The sequence below is a fragment of the Aegilops tauschii genome, chromosome 1 (assembly GCF_002575655.3).
Source record: "Aegilops tauschii subsp. strangulata cultivar AL8/78 chromosome 1, Aet v6.0, whole genome shotgun sequence".
NCBI lineage: Eukaryota > Viridiplantae > Streptophyta > Magnoliopsida > Poales > Poaceae > Aegilops > Aegilops tauschii.
The window spans coordinates 1,543,098-1,557,199 of NC_053035.3; the positions used below are offsets into that span (position 1 = coordinate 1,543,098).

At 49.2% G+C, this 14,102-nt stretch overlaps 2 protein-coding genes across 2 annotated transcripts; both read right to left on the reverse strand.

The window, feature by feature from the left end:
* Nucleotides 1-6,032: 6,032 nt before the first annotated feature.
* Nucleotides 6,033-7,977, reverse strand: LOC141039234 (disease resistance protein PIK6-NP-like). Its single transcript, XM_073506581.1, has 2 exons — nt 7,186-7,977; nt 6,033-6,783 (listed from the first exon to the last, which is right to left on the reverse strand). Exons 1-2 carry the CDS (start codon nt 7,337-7,339, stop codon nt 6,035-6,037), a joined length of 903 nt encoding a protein of 300 aa, XP_073362682.1. The 5' UTR covers nt 7,340-7,977; the 3' UTR covers nt 6,033-6,034.
* Nucleotides 7,978-10,217: 2,240 nt separating this feature from the next.
* Nucleotides 10,218-13,062, reverse strand: LOC109754227 (uncharacterized). The gene is made up of 3 exons (XM_073500658.1): nt 12,940-13,062; nt 11,444-12,829; nt 10,218-10,403 (listed from the first exon to the last, which is right to left on the reverse strand). The coding sequence occupies exons 1-3, from the start codon at nt 13,060-13,062 to the stop codon at nt 10,218-10,220; spliced, it is 1,695 nt and encodes a 564-aa protein (XP_073356759.1).
* Nucleotides 13,063-14,102: the final 1,040 nt, after the last annotated feature.

Genomic DNA, 14,102 nt, shown 5'->3' on the forward strand with positions numbered 1-14,102 from the left:
AAAAGCATTTGAAATGAACTCTGAAAAGGTTGAAAGTTGGCATGGTATCATCATTTCACCCACATAGCATGTGCAAGAAAGTAGAGAGGGTTACGACAAAAACTGGATGCACTTCATGTACAAAACGGACAATCTCTTTCAAAGTATTAGGATTTCATACGGAAACTCGTCTGTTACAAAGGGATTTCATTTTTTTAACTTATTTGAACTCCAAAGTTTTTCTGTGTTCAAAATGCACCATATATTCAAAGCCACATCATCAATTTTCAACCCTTTCTGACTTTATTTGTTATTTTTCATGCATCTACTGATTATTTTGAGCTATAAGACCATGAAATTGAAAAGCATTTGAAATGAACTCTGAAAATGTTGAAAGTTGGCATGGTATCATCATTTCACCCACATAGCATGTGCAAGAAAGTAGAGAGGGTTACGGCAAAAACTGGATGCACTTCGTGTCCAAAACGGACAATCTCTTTCGAAGTATCAGGGTTTCATACGGAAACTCGTCTATTACAAAGGGATTTCTTTTTTTATAATTTATTTGAACTCCATATTTTTTCTGTGTTCAAAATGCACCATATATTCAAAGCCGCATCATCAATTTTCAACCCTCTCATGAATAGATAAGTGACCAAATTAATAGAAGTTCATCATCACATTAAAACCAAATTACATACATAGTTCTCGTTGAACAACATATAGCTCTCCAGAGCATCTAACTAAACCATACATTGAAATTATGTAAAACATTTCGATACAACAAGAAATGCGATCATAATCGCAACCAAGGTAACAACTGATCCAACTGCATAATGATACCAAGCCTCGGTATGAATGGCATATTTTTTAATCTTTTTAATCTTCAACCGCATTGCATCCATCTTGATCTTGTGATCATCGACGACATCCGCAACATGCAACTCCAATATCATCTCCTCCTCCTCAATTTTTCTTATTTTTCCCTTCAAGTAATTGTTTTCTTCTTCAACTAAATTTAACCTCTCGACAATAAGGTCGGTTGAAATTTCCGGTTCAACCACCTCCTACATAAATAAAATCTATGTCGCGTTGGTCCGCATAATTGTCATAAACAATAAATGAACCAAATAGTTATCAAAAGATAATATATCCCACATCCGAATCACAGACAGGACGAGGGCCGACGGGGGCGGATACCAAAACCATCGCACTATATAATAACGAGAAATAATAAAAGTAAGAAAATTAGACAAGTATCTATCTTAAGTAAGAATTTTTTTTTCTTTCAGAAAGAAGATAAGAACAAGAGGCTCACCACGGTGGTGCCGGCGACGAGATCGGCGCGGGCGATCGACGGCGGTGAAGACGGGGACGGGACGTGACGGACCGCTAAATCTAGACAAATCTCGGGGAAAATGGAGCTCAGAGGTCGAGTTTCGAGAGGAGAAAGATTAACTAGCGTGGCTCGGACATTTCATCGAACACCTCATGTGCATAGGAGGTGAGCTAGAGCACCCAAATGCCCTCCCCTCGCCGGCTAGAAAAACAGAGCACTGTGGAGTGCTCTGCTGTGGCGATGGGGTATATATAGGCAACTCATTTGTCCCGGTTGGTGGTAGAAACCGGGACTAAAGCCTAGCATTCTGTCCCGGTTCAAGCCACGAACTGGGACCAATGCTTGTGGGCCCGGAGCGAGGACCATTGGTTCCGGTTCGTGCCTGAAATCGGGACAAATGGGTCCATACGAACCGGGACCAATACCCACGAGGCCCCAGCCGGCCCCCTGGGCTCACGAACCGGGACGAATTCCCCATGGGTCCCGGTTCGTGACTGAACCGGGACTAATGGGCTGGCCAGGCCCGAACGGAAGCCGTATTTTCTACTAGTGGTAGTGACGCCGTGTCGATGCAGTCGTGCCATCGTGGATTACGCGGTCGATGTCATCGTCGTGACGCGGTCATTATCGTCGTCGAGGTCGCGTCTTGCAGAAAGTCTGTCAGAGGATGCTAGGTGTCCATGTTGTGGACAAGGCAACGGCGGTGTGTTGACGAAGATGTTGATGAAGACCACGTTGATGAAGACCTTGGCGATGAAGTGTCAGCTATGACGTCACAGCGGCATGTCGACGATGTGTCGCTTGAAGGCGTCCCTTACGGCGACGAAGTGTCGATGCCATGTCATGTCGAAGAAGTATGTTGGCTCATAGCCTGGCGTAGTCGTACAACTTGATGTCGTTCGGCTCGATGCAGAGGCGTTGGTGTAGCCATGCATTAGAGATCGGCGGCGGCGCTCGATGCAGCCATGCAGAAGATGATGTAGCTCGGCTCCGGATGTGACGGCCGGTCTAGTCAGTACAGGCTTGAGGTAGACGGCAAGCCGGCGCGAGAAGGTCAATGGAGTCGGCTTGCTGAAGATCGCGTCGATGCGGGTGTCTCGAACGGGCTCCCCCGGTGTCCGGCGCCCCGAGACTGCTTGGTAAAGATGTCGACGTATGCATGTGCGCATGGCCTTGTTCCGCGTACGTGTAGTCGATGCGGCTGCTCGCGTTTGGTGATGGGTAACTCCGTGCTGAACTGCTTTTTTTTAACACACGCATACACTCATCTCGATGAACACACATATACACACCCTACCCCTACGAGCACCTCCGAAATACTGAGGCACACTCTCTCTAACCATCCAACCACAGGTTGGTTCGCGGTGCTGAACTGCTGATTCGAAGGAGTTGCTGGTTGCGCCGTCGGGAGATCCGCGTACGGTCTCGTACGCGATGAAATCGCCGCGGGATCTACGCCCTCCCGTGATCGGAGGTGCGTGCCCTACTGTCCTTCGTAGCTGCTCGCCACGATCGTTGTCTTCGCCGTGTAGACCGGTCGGATCAGTGTCCATGCGCCGGTACATGGCCGCGCGCGGCACCGCGCTGCACTCAACACTAAAGTCTTGTTGATTTTCATGAAGAAGATCGTATTTCTGTAGTCGTATTCCTGTAGTCGCCCGCTGCTTCGGAATCTGAGGGTCGTTGGATTTATTGGGTGGCTAATGAAAAACTAATCTAATGGAATTTCTAACTTTGAAGTATTCATCTAATCTAATCTATGGAACCAATCTGATCTTTGATCAATTGGGTGCCGCACCCCCGGGGAGAGGAGATTAATCTCCCCGAGGGCGGCGCGCCGCGGAAGAGGTGAAAGATTTTATGATCGGCGTCATGAGACTAACCGCTCTAATACCATGTAGTAAATTGTAGGATGATAATACTGTTGTGTTATTTTGATCCGACCCTCATAGGGGTATATATATAGTACATCGTGAGGTGAGAAACTTAGGGTACAAGACAAGACGTAATATGTTTAAATTAATTCTATCTTTATCTTTCCTTATCTCTAACTACACGTATGTATTTCTAACACAACAGAGGGCTCATGTATGCTTTATGCCAGATTCATCAACGATCTGCGGATGAGAAGAAAAGCCTTCATCAAAACTGTTGAATTAAATGGGATATTAACCTCTGATGAGACTGATAAACATCAGGCCTTCTGGACATACTTCAATGCCATCATGGGCACATATAAAAGCAGAGCAGCAGCAATCAACCTCAATAACATTAATCTTCCTGCGGTCAACTCCACTTACCTGGACGTCTAGTTTACTCAAGAATAGGTTATCCTGCAGTTACACCCGGAAAAAGCGCTTGGCCCTGGGCTTCTCTGCTAAATTCTACCAGACCATCTATGCAAGACCTCCATGCCACAACCAAGATTTTACAGTTATTCAGTGAGGCAACTGGACTCCATGTCAATTACAACAAAACCAAGATCCTGCCAATCAGATGTGACCAGCAGCTCATTCATACTTTGCAGCCGCACTTGCCTTGCTAGTCTCATGGCTTCCCCTGCCACTATCTGCTGGCATGCTACTTTCTATATTCAGACCAGAAAGTTGTAGTGTAGCTGGAGCTCCACGGTACCCTCTATCGTGGGCGTCTATTTGCATCGTGATTTGTGCTTCCTGTGACCACCTCCTGCCTGTGCAGCGTCATTAGTCAGATTTGACTGGAATTTTATGTCAGGTGCTACTGTTCAGCACTGTAGTCACGTGGGTTGGTTTTCAATGCTGACACATAGGTGAAGAAATGGGTGGAAAAAGAAAGAACCCACACATCTTTTCATTGTGTGTCAGTGAAAGAGGGGAGATGAGAGAGCATGTTTTCTGAGAAAAAGGTGATGTGAGAGAGGAGAGAGGTGCTATGAGAGAGAGAAAGAAGACCGAGAAAGAGGACTTCCGGACAGAGAGTGTTTTTTTTAAGAACGAGAGCATACAACAAACAGTTTTAGTGAGAGCGTGTTTTTTTGGAGAAAAAATGACGTGAAAGAGGAGAGAGGTGCTATGAGGGAGAGAGAGCAGAGAGAAAGAGCATGTTTTCCTGAGAGAGAGATAGCATAGAACATTTTCTCGCGGGAGAGAGGTTATGTGAGAGAGAGAAAGGAGCAGAGGTGCTTTGTGAGAGAAATGAGAAGAGAGAGAGAGGTGCCGTGCGTGAGTGAGAATAGGAGCAGAGAAAGCTGTCATTTAAGGGAGAGATAGTGCAGGGACAAACATCTGACCACTCTAGTAAACAGGGCACTGCTACTCCTCTGTTAATTACTAGCAAGCTCTGACGGACCAAGACATATGAGACAGCTCGGTCACATGCACCTGCCACATGCACACATCCAAATACACAGGAGCTCAGATTGGACGGCTATGATAGAAGGTATTGTGTAGCTTATCCTACAAAAAACCGCTCTCGTAGAAACATATAAGAAAGTACATAATATACCCTAAGCATTATTTGATTACTCTAAAATAATTATATTACAAATTTTTGCCTAGGGACCATGTAGTTTTGAGTACCAAAATGGCGCATTTAACTTCCACATTTATTGGCCATTTCTTTCTAGAAGAATTAAAGAAGTAGAAAGACTCCACCTTTCATGTCTATTTGTTCTTGTTAGATATATTGTACAACAAATCTTGTTTTTGTACAGATGGATTCACTCAACAGTCTGATCAAAGTTAGATACCAGGAGAAACATACAAGTACATGTATGTAATGAAATACCTGAGTGAAATTCCAAAAGGCCTTCAATAAGTAAAGCGAAAGAATTCAGCTAACTAAGTGAATAGTGCAAAGCAATAAATAATCATGAAACTAAGGTTGGTTCAATGCCCAGTAAATAACTTAACCCTAAAGAGCTAAATTGTTGGACACATTGTTCCTAAGTGAGAATATGCAAACTAAAAACAAAATGTAATTTCAAATCTAATCCACATTTGGACAACCAGCTCAGTAATATGTGCTTAATATGGCCTATGTTCACTATTTTAGGTGTATACTTATGAAAGCATTATGTCATCAGATTGTTTGTTGTGGACGTTCCTGATACAGGGGGAAGTGCTGCCGAATGATATGATGCCAATATTCAACCTACATCTAATTATATATGGGTTCAAGTACAAAAAAAAAACAGGAAGATAGACTCTGTTTTTATATAAAATTAGGATATATCTAATTTTTTAATATAGACTGTGCTTTTCATGATCTATTAGTTCTTGTTGCCATGTTGGGTATATCCTAGGTAATTGTATACCAAAATACTGTTTTTTGGAGAGAGGTATTCGTGTGGGTGATAGATTATAGATAATATTCGTTGGGTACATTCTCGAAAAAATGTGTGTATCTTTTTTCCATTTCTCCTGAAAATTAAGGCTGCACTTCTGTAACACATGTATTATTGGACAGAGGGAGTATTACTTCTAGTTGGTTTGGATCAATAACTCAGATTGGTGTGCTTCTATAATGCAGTAGTAATTGCCTGGCCATTCAGGCCATACCGCCCATGGACAGCGTGAGTCAATTAGTTGGGGGCAAAGCAATACCTTTTTTCAAGAACAGAAGGAGTAGAAAACACTGTGATAGTACATATTAAGCACACACAAATGAACTAGAAAAACTCCAGAGCTAATAAGATGAACACGTAAATAGATGATCAAATTGGCAGCTGGGACACTAAGCGTACAACACATACCTCTTGTTTCGGAGGAATTCTCTTATCTCACTTATGAGTTGTGTCTCGCTCCACGCTGACTCGTCCATGATGTTATTGTACTTTCCCTTGCCAAGTTCATGGAGCAAACTCTTGAAAAGCTTCTTCATGTCAGGATTAAGAGAGACGGAAACAAAAGCTCGACAATCGAAGTCCCCACGAAGCTTCTCATACACCACGTTAGCAATAGTTGTCTTCCCTAAGCCTCCAAAGCCAACAATAGAGACCAGCTTCAGTTGTTTCTTTATCATCTCGTCTCCCTCCATTAGCATACTGACTATGTCAAGGCTCCTCCCTTCGGTGCCAATAAGCTCTGTCACCTTTTTGAACAAAGCTAACTGGCGAAGGGTATCAGTACTTGTGCTGGTGGGCTTGGGCACAACACTGTCAACCTTGTACCTTTCACGCCGCTCACTGACCTCCTTGATGCGGCTCTTGATGTCTTTGATATCGATGCCTATGTTGTGTCGGATTTTGCCCTTTGTCAGCATGTCCATGCTTGTGTGGATGAAGCCCATAAAGCTGTGTGGCTTCTTTTGTTGCTGGCACTCAAGGTGCACCCGGAATCTATCGATGCCATCTTCGATCTCATAGGACAGGTCCCTGACATCCCTCGCCCAGAGCTTGACCTGGATGTCAGGTGGCTGATCTAAGGGTGCCCTGAGATCTTGATGAGTGTTGGAATTAACCACGCTGCCTAGTCTGTGTCCGGCTCGGACCAGAGCACATCACCGAATAGGTTTAGTATTAGTTAGCCTATGTGCTATATATATCCGTGTAAGCCTGCCCCTGTAAATTAACTCAGATCAAAGCAATAAAATCATAGGTGCGACACGCACCTATTAGCCATCAAACCTCGTGTTTTTGTGTGCGTCATCTCGTCGAGTTGTGCGATCCATCGAGCCGATGACTTGGTATTTCATACGTGCATGTACTAAGTCTACGTGAGAATCAATCGAGCTGCTTGCTGATTGAGAGCGTAACTAGTTTTGTACGTGTGTCTTCCGGCCGAACTTGTGTACTAGCGTGTCTCGCCGGAAAGTAATCGGCTGCAGCTAGTTTGTACGAGCGCTCCGTCGGAAAGTACTCGGCGGCTGCATCGTCAAGGTCGGACCTGGGCCGACAATGAGGGCAGCCTCCATGCTCTCCAGCTCTGCTTTGAGGAACTTGATCTCACCCCTGGTGCTCTTCTGCAGGTTGTACTCCTCCTTGAGCAGGTCGCCGAGCATGGGCAGGAGGGTGCTCATCGCCCCGGTCACGACCTCCATACTACTCGCCTTGCCGGATCGAAAGAGCTTTCTGATATTTTGCTAGATGATCAACTGGGTGCTGCAATGTGATTGCTACCTCTGGCTCCCAGCTTCTTCCTCAATGTCGTTTTCTCTGTTTCAAAAATAAATAAATTGTGGTTTATAAAATAAGAAGGTTGCAAACCAGATTTTGAAGATTTCAATCCCCAACACAGTTTTCAGCATGGAGAAGTGTAAATTTCATCCATAAAATGTTTTCGCAAGTTTGAATCAACTAGATCTGAACAAGTATGAACCTAGCTCATCAAATATTTTGACTAAACTCTACGTGTCAAATCGAGTAATGCCAAATTTGGACTACTGTGTGTATTTATATCCGTGTGCATGAGGAAAAGAAATGAAAAAAAAATAGCACAAAGAAAGAGTCTAACTGAAGCTAGCAATCCATGAGTGAAAGTCAGTGTTAGTTCCCGATCTGCCCTGTGTCTGGTCATGGCAAGATCTCCAATAAATCAGCTCGCAGAAGGAAGAAAAGAAACTTTGAACATGATTTTTGTTGTGTGGAAAATATGAAAGACCCAGATCTAGGCCACCTCCACGGCCATTTCCGTGCCTAGTGGAGGCTACCGCTGCTGGTGGAGGAGCACGAAGGATAGAGGATGCGCCCGGCAGCGTGGGAGACAGCACCTCCTACCTCGTGGCGGCGGCCGGCGCGAGCGCGGCGGGGAGAGCAAGCTAATGCGCGAGCCCACGGACAGCGTACGCTGCTGGTGCGTGAGCGCGGCAGCCGGAGCTCGTCGATGAATCCGAGCGTGGAAACAGCAGCCTAATGCACGAGCCCACGGACAGTGCGCGCTGCCGGTGCCAAATTAACACTGAAGAAGATCTTTCCAAGCAAATGTTGGTAATTGTAGAAGGTTATGCAACTCATGATGTATTGATCGGGTGCAATATGCACGTATATATAAGTACAAAGGGTAGCCACGTCCTCAACTATACATGAAAGGAGGAGGGCTTGTTGTACAAGAAATACACATATGTATCTACATCTCAACACCCCCCCGCAGTCGAAGCGGCACCATGGTCAACGCAAAGACTGGACCGGAACTCCTCAAAAGACGCGGTAGACAAGCCCTTTGTCATGATGTCAGCAAATTGTTGAGACGTAAGGACATGCAGCACGCGTACATGACCAAGAGCTACCTGTTCGCGAACAAAATGGATATCAATCTCAATGTGCTTGGCGCGTCGATGATGAACCGGGTTGGCAGAGAGGTAGACTGAAAAAACATTGTCACAGTAGACAATCGTGGCCTTGTCAACCGGAGACAAGAGCTCATGCAGAAGCTGACGAAGCCAGGAACACTCGGCGACGACGTTGGCAACGGCGCGGTACTCCGCTTCAGCACTGGAGCGGGAGACAACGGGCTGCCGCTTGGACGACCAGGAGATAAGTGATGGTCCAAGATAGACGCAATAACCAGAGGTCGAGCGGCGCGTGTCAGGGCAGCGGGCCCAATCGGCGTCAGAATAAGCCGTCAGATCCATAGATGATGAAGCCTGAAGTGACAGCCCAAGATCCAAGGTGCCATGGATATAGCGCAGAATGCGCTTGACTGCGGTCCAGTGAGCATCACGGGGAGCATGCATATGAAGGCACACCTGCTGAACAGCGTACTGGAGCTCCGGACGAGTAAGAGTGAGGTACTGAAGAGCACCAACAATCGACCTGTAGAATGGAGCATCTGAAGCAGGAGAACCATCTGTGGCAGAGAGCTTGGCCTTCGTATCGACAGGTGTGGCAGCCGGTTTGCAATTAAGCATCCCGGCACGGTCCAGAAGCTCATGAGCATACTTCCGCTGATGAAGAAAGAAGCCATCTGCTCGACGAATAACCTCGATCCCGAGGAAATAGTGCTGAGGACCTAAGTCCTTCATGGCAAACTCAGCACGAAGACGATCCGTGAGCTGTCGAAGAAGAGCAGTCGAGCATGCTGTCAAGATGATGTCGTCGACATAAAGCAGCAGAAAAGCAGTAGCATCACCCTGGTGGTAGACAAATAGTGAAGCATCAGAGCGAGTGGAGCGGAAGCCAAGCTGAGTAAGAAATGCTGCGATGCGCTGGTACCACGCGCGAGGAGCTTGCTTGAGCCCGTACAGAGATCGAGAAAGCAAGCACACATGATCCGGAGAAGACTCATCCACGAACCCAGTCGGCTGCTGACAGAACACCTGTTCCTCAAGATGCCCATGAAGAAAAGCATCCGAAACATCCATCTGGTGCACAGGCCAGGAGCAAGAGACCGCTAGCTGAAGGACAGTTCGAATCGTCCCGGGTTTGACAACCGGGGCGAAAGTGTCTGTGAAGTCAACGCCTGCTCGTTGACGAAAACCCCGAACGACCCAACGGGCCTTGTGTCGGTGAAGAGTACCATCCGGATGAAACTTGTGCTTGAACACCCACTTCCCGGTGATGATGTTGGCCCGAGGGGGACGGGGAACGAGCTGCCAAGTGTGATTGCGTTGCAATGCGTCAAATTCCTCCTTCATCGCGGCGAACCACATGGGATCACGAAGCGCGGAACGGGCGGAGGTTGGCAGGGGTGACGGTGACGAGGAAAACGTCGAAGCCACGTAGGTGTACTCATCCGGAGGGTAGCGAGTGCTCGGCCGATGGACACCCAGGGGCGACCGAGTGACAGGGCCAGCGGGTGGTGGCACAACAGCAGACACCGGGGCCGGCACCAAACCCGGCGGTGAAGAAGCCGGTGACACGCCCGACTGCGAAGAAGTCGGGGAAGAAGCGGGCGATCCCGGCGGGCGAGCTGGCACAACAGCCGGCAAGACCGGCGAGGCTGGCGCTGAAGCCCGCGAAGAAGAGGCCGGAGAGGCCGGTTCAGAAACCGGCGCGGCGCCCGGCGATGAAGCAGCTGGAGAGGCCGGCGCAGAGGCCGGCGCGGGGCCCGGCGATGAAGCAGCCGGGGAGGCCTGCGTGGAGGCCGACGTGGAGGCCGGCTCGGAGGTCGGTGAGCCTGGCGAAGCAGCGGGCAGGAGCCGGGGTGCCGTGCGTCCAGGGGGCGCCCTACGCCGTGGGGCAAAGCCAGGGCGGACAGGGTCCGCCAAAGAGGGGCCGGGCGCCGATGAAGAAGCCGCCTGCTGTTCCTGTTTAAAAGGAAAACACAACTCGTCGAAATAAACATGTCGGGATGTGATGACACGGTGGGAAACCGGATCATAGCATCTATAGCCCTTGGTGTTAGCCGGGTAACCGAGGAAGACACACAGAAGGGAACGAGGGGCAAGTTTATGAGGAGAGGTGGCGGCAATACTAGGATAACAAAGACAACCGAAAATACGAAGGCCGTCGTATGAAGGAGGAGACCCGAAGAGGAGGTGGTGAGGTGTAAAGTTCCACCGGGTGCGACAGGGACGAAGGTTAATGAGTAGGGTGGCAGTAGCGAGAGCGTCGGGCCAGAAGCGAGGTGGCATGTATGCGTGGAAGAGGAGGGTACGGACGCAATCGTTAAGAGTGCGAAGAATGCGTTCCGCCCGACCATTCTGCTAGGAAGTATATGGACAGGTAAGACGAAAAACAGTGCCATGTGTGGAGAGAAGATTGCGGATGGTGGTGTTGTCGAATTCTTTCCCGTTGTCAGTTTGCAAAGCTAGAATGGGACGACCAAATTGCGTAGACACGTAAGAGTAGAAGGCCGTAAGAGTGGCAGCAACTTCGGACTTCTTACGTAATGGAAAGGTCCACACAAAGTGAGAGTAGTCATCCAAAATAACAAGATAATATGAGAATCCAGTATTACTAGCAACAGGAGAGGTCCAGACATCACTATGGATTAACTCAAAAGGTAACGACGCAACCATGGATGAAGCACTAAAGGGAAGGCGGACATGTTTGCCCAGACGGCATACGTGACAAGAGTGCGCATCCGTTTTATTACATGTAAAAGAAAAATCCCTAATAATTTGACGAAGAGCAGTGGAGCTAGGATGACCGAGACGGGCGTGCCAAAGATCAACGCCGGCGGAGAGTGCAACTGGTCCAGCATGTGAAGATGATGGAGGCTGGACGGAGTATGTATCGCCGGGACTGTCACAGCGGTGAAGAACCATCCGGGTGAGGGCGTCCTTAACAGAAAAACCAACTTCGTCAAATTCCACAGTTACAGAGTTATCTCGAGAAAGTTTACGAACACAGACTAAATTTTGAATGAGTTCAGGAGACACAAGAACATTATTGAGATAAAGTGGTCTAGAGTTCGAAGGAAAATTGGTAGAACCAATATGAGTGATGGGGAGACCAGCACCATTACCGACAATGATACGAGAAGAAGTGTGAATAGGAGACGCAGAAGAGAGGTTACCCGGGTAAGCGGCCATGTTCGAAGATGCAGCGGTGTCCATAAACCAATCGCCACCGCCGGAATAAGCCCTGACCGGAGGCTGCTGATGAAGAGCAACAAGTAGGGCCGGATCATAAGAGACCGGCGCGGGATAGCCGGAGGAGCCAGTCACGCTTGTGTTGGTGGTTGGCCCGCCATAGCCAACCGGAGCAGGAGAGTAGTAGGCCGGTGGAGCGACCGGACCGGGTTGCGGACCGGCGAAGAATGCCTGATGGCTGGAGGGACCGGGCCCAAGGAGGCTCGGAGCGGGTGGGCGGGGCACGGGCATGGTGTAGGCGTGCACAAACCCTGTCCAGGGGTTGTGGCCACCCCCCCAAGGCGGCGTCGGCTGCTGCTGGACAGGCCCGGGGCGCGGCTGTTGCTGCTGCGTCTGGCCTTTGCCGCGGCCGCGGCACCTCTGGCGCTGCTGCTGCTGCTGCTGGGGCTGCTGCTGCGGCGGTTGTTGGGGAAGAGCCGCAGGAGGAGCCGGTGGCCGCTGCTGGTAGGAGGCGCCGTAGGCGCCTTGCGGCGCGGAAGGCGCCGGTGGCCGGGGCGCCTGGTACGGCGCTGGGAAGCCGGGAGGCGCGCGTGAGGGCGCGGGGCCACCGCGCGAGTAGCCAGCGGCGAAGGCGGTATGAACGGCATGGGAGCGAAGATGCTTCAACCGGCGTTCTTCGAGACGAAGATAAGCCACCGCCCGCTCGTAGGTGGGGTTCGCCATGAGGGTGAGGTTGGAGGCGGCGTTGCCGAGATCCTCATTGAGGCCGGCGGTGAGGCTGGAGAGGAGCAACTCGTCGCCCACCTTGAAGTCGATGTCATTGAGCTCGTCGGAGAGGGTCTTGAGACGCATGCAGAAGGCGTCGACGGAGGAGTCGTTTTGATGGCACCCGAAGAACTCCTGCTGCAGGAAGACGATCCGTTGGAGCTTGTTGTCGGTGAAGAGGCCGACGATCTTGTTCCACACCGTGCATGCATCATCCTTGTCGCGAACGACGGTGTGGAAGATGTCCTTGGACACGGTGAGGAAGAGCCACCTGATGATGGTGGCGTCGATCGCTAGCCAGTCGGCGTCACGGTTCAGGACGAAGAGGTTGGCTGTGCCGTCGATGTGGTCCTGCAGGTTATACTCACGAAAGAGGAGATTGAAGTATGTCTTCCAAGCATAAAAATTCTCCTCGTTGTGGGAGAGGATGACCGGAACGCGACGTTCGATGGGAACATCACGGATGTAGGCAGGATCGGAAGAGTGGCGGCGGTGGAGCCGGCGGAAGAGTCGAAGGGATTCGGCGGCTTCACGACCGGATGAGTAGAGGCGGCGGACCGGTCGGAGAGGTTGGATCCCGACATGGCAGGAGCTAGGGTTAGGGGCGGCCGGGGCGGGTTAGGGTTTGTAGTGGCTAGGGGTGGGAGAGGCGCGAGGTGATCGCGGGGGCGGGAGCGGAAGCAGTGGGGAAGGTGGCACGGCGGCGGCGAGTAGTCGGCGGCACGGGCGTGCGAGGGAACTAGCGGCGACGGCTGGGAAGCGACGGCGACGCGGCTAGGGTAGAGAATTGGAGGAAGGCTGATACCATGTAGAAGGTTATGCAACTCACGATGTATTGATCGGGTGCAATATGCACGTATATATAAGTACAAAGGGTAGCCACGTCCTCAACTATACATGGAAGAAGGAGGGCTTGTTGTACAAGAAATACACATATGTATCTACATCTCAACAGTAATAATACCTGTATGTCGAGGCGAGAGGTTGAGATGATTTCTTCGACACATCACTTCTTAAGGTGATGGGAGAAGACCGGATAGGAGACTTTCATTTCCAGAGGCGCGGTGAGATCTATAGGGGATCCTGCCATAGGAAGGAGACAGATGATGGGAGACTTATATTAAAAGAAGCGGGCAACCACTTGGACAACCTAGTCACATGTTAGGAGTTACAAGTAGAGTTCATCAGGGAGGAACTAGCTGATCAGATGGAGTCCGAGGCAACCACAGTGAAGATGGTGATAGACGTTGTCCTCAAAACATTTTAGGTATTTTCCGGGACGCAAATATATGGATATTTGGTGACATTCCCATTTAATTAGCTGCTGAAGACATTTATTCTTTTTTTTGCGGGTACTGAAGACATCGTATCGTATATATTTACTAATTGGAAGCACTAATCAAGCCTCCACGTTAATCCTCAGAAAACACACGAAATTAACCTTTAGATCTTAAGTCCACGGTTCAGATCAAATAAGTAATCACGATGAGAGACCTAGAGGTGTACGTTCTGTTTTCTCTAGAAAAAAAGAATAACATACGCTGGAGGATGAAAAAGAGACCTTGAGGCATACGCTATGTTTTCTCTATAAAACAAGGAAAGAATCCCATGAACGCTGGAGGAT

Coding starts and splice junctions, on each gene's coding strand:
- LOC141039234 (XM_073506581.1), bottom strand. CDS start 7,339: ATGGAGGTCGTGACCGGGGCGATGAGCACCCTCCTGCCCATGCTCGGC. Junction 6,784..7,185: donor TGCCCTCATTGTCGGCCCAG/GTCCGACCTTGA, acceptor CTCTGGTCCGAG/CCGGACACAGACTAGGCAGC.
- LOC109754227 (XM_073500658.1), bottom strand. CDS start 13,062: ATGTCGGGATCCAACCTCTCCGACCGGTCCGCCGCCTCTACTCATCCG. Junction 12,830..12,939: donor TTCCGATCCTGCCTACATCC/GTGATGTTCCCA, acceptor TATAACCTGCAG/GACCACATCGACGGCACAGC. Junction 10,404..11,443: donor AGGACGCCCTCACCCGGATG/GTTCTTCACCGC, acceptor CCCACGGCGTAG/GGCGCCCCCTGGACGCACGG.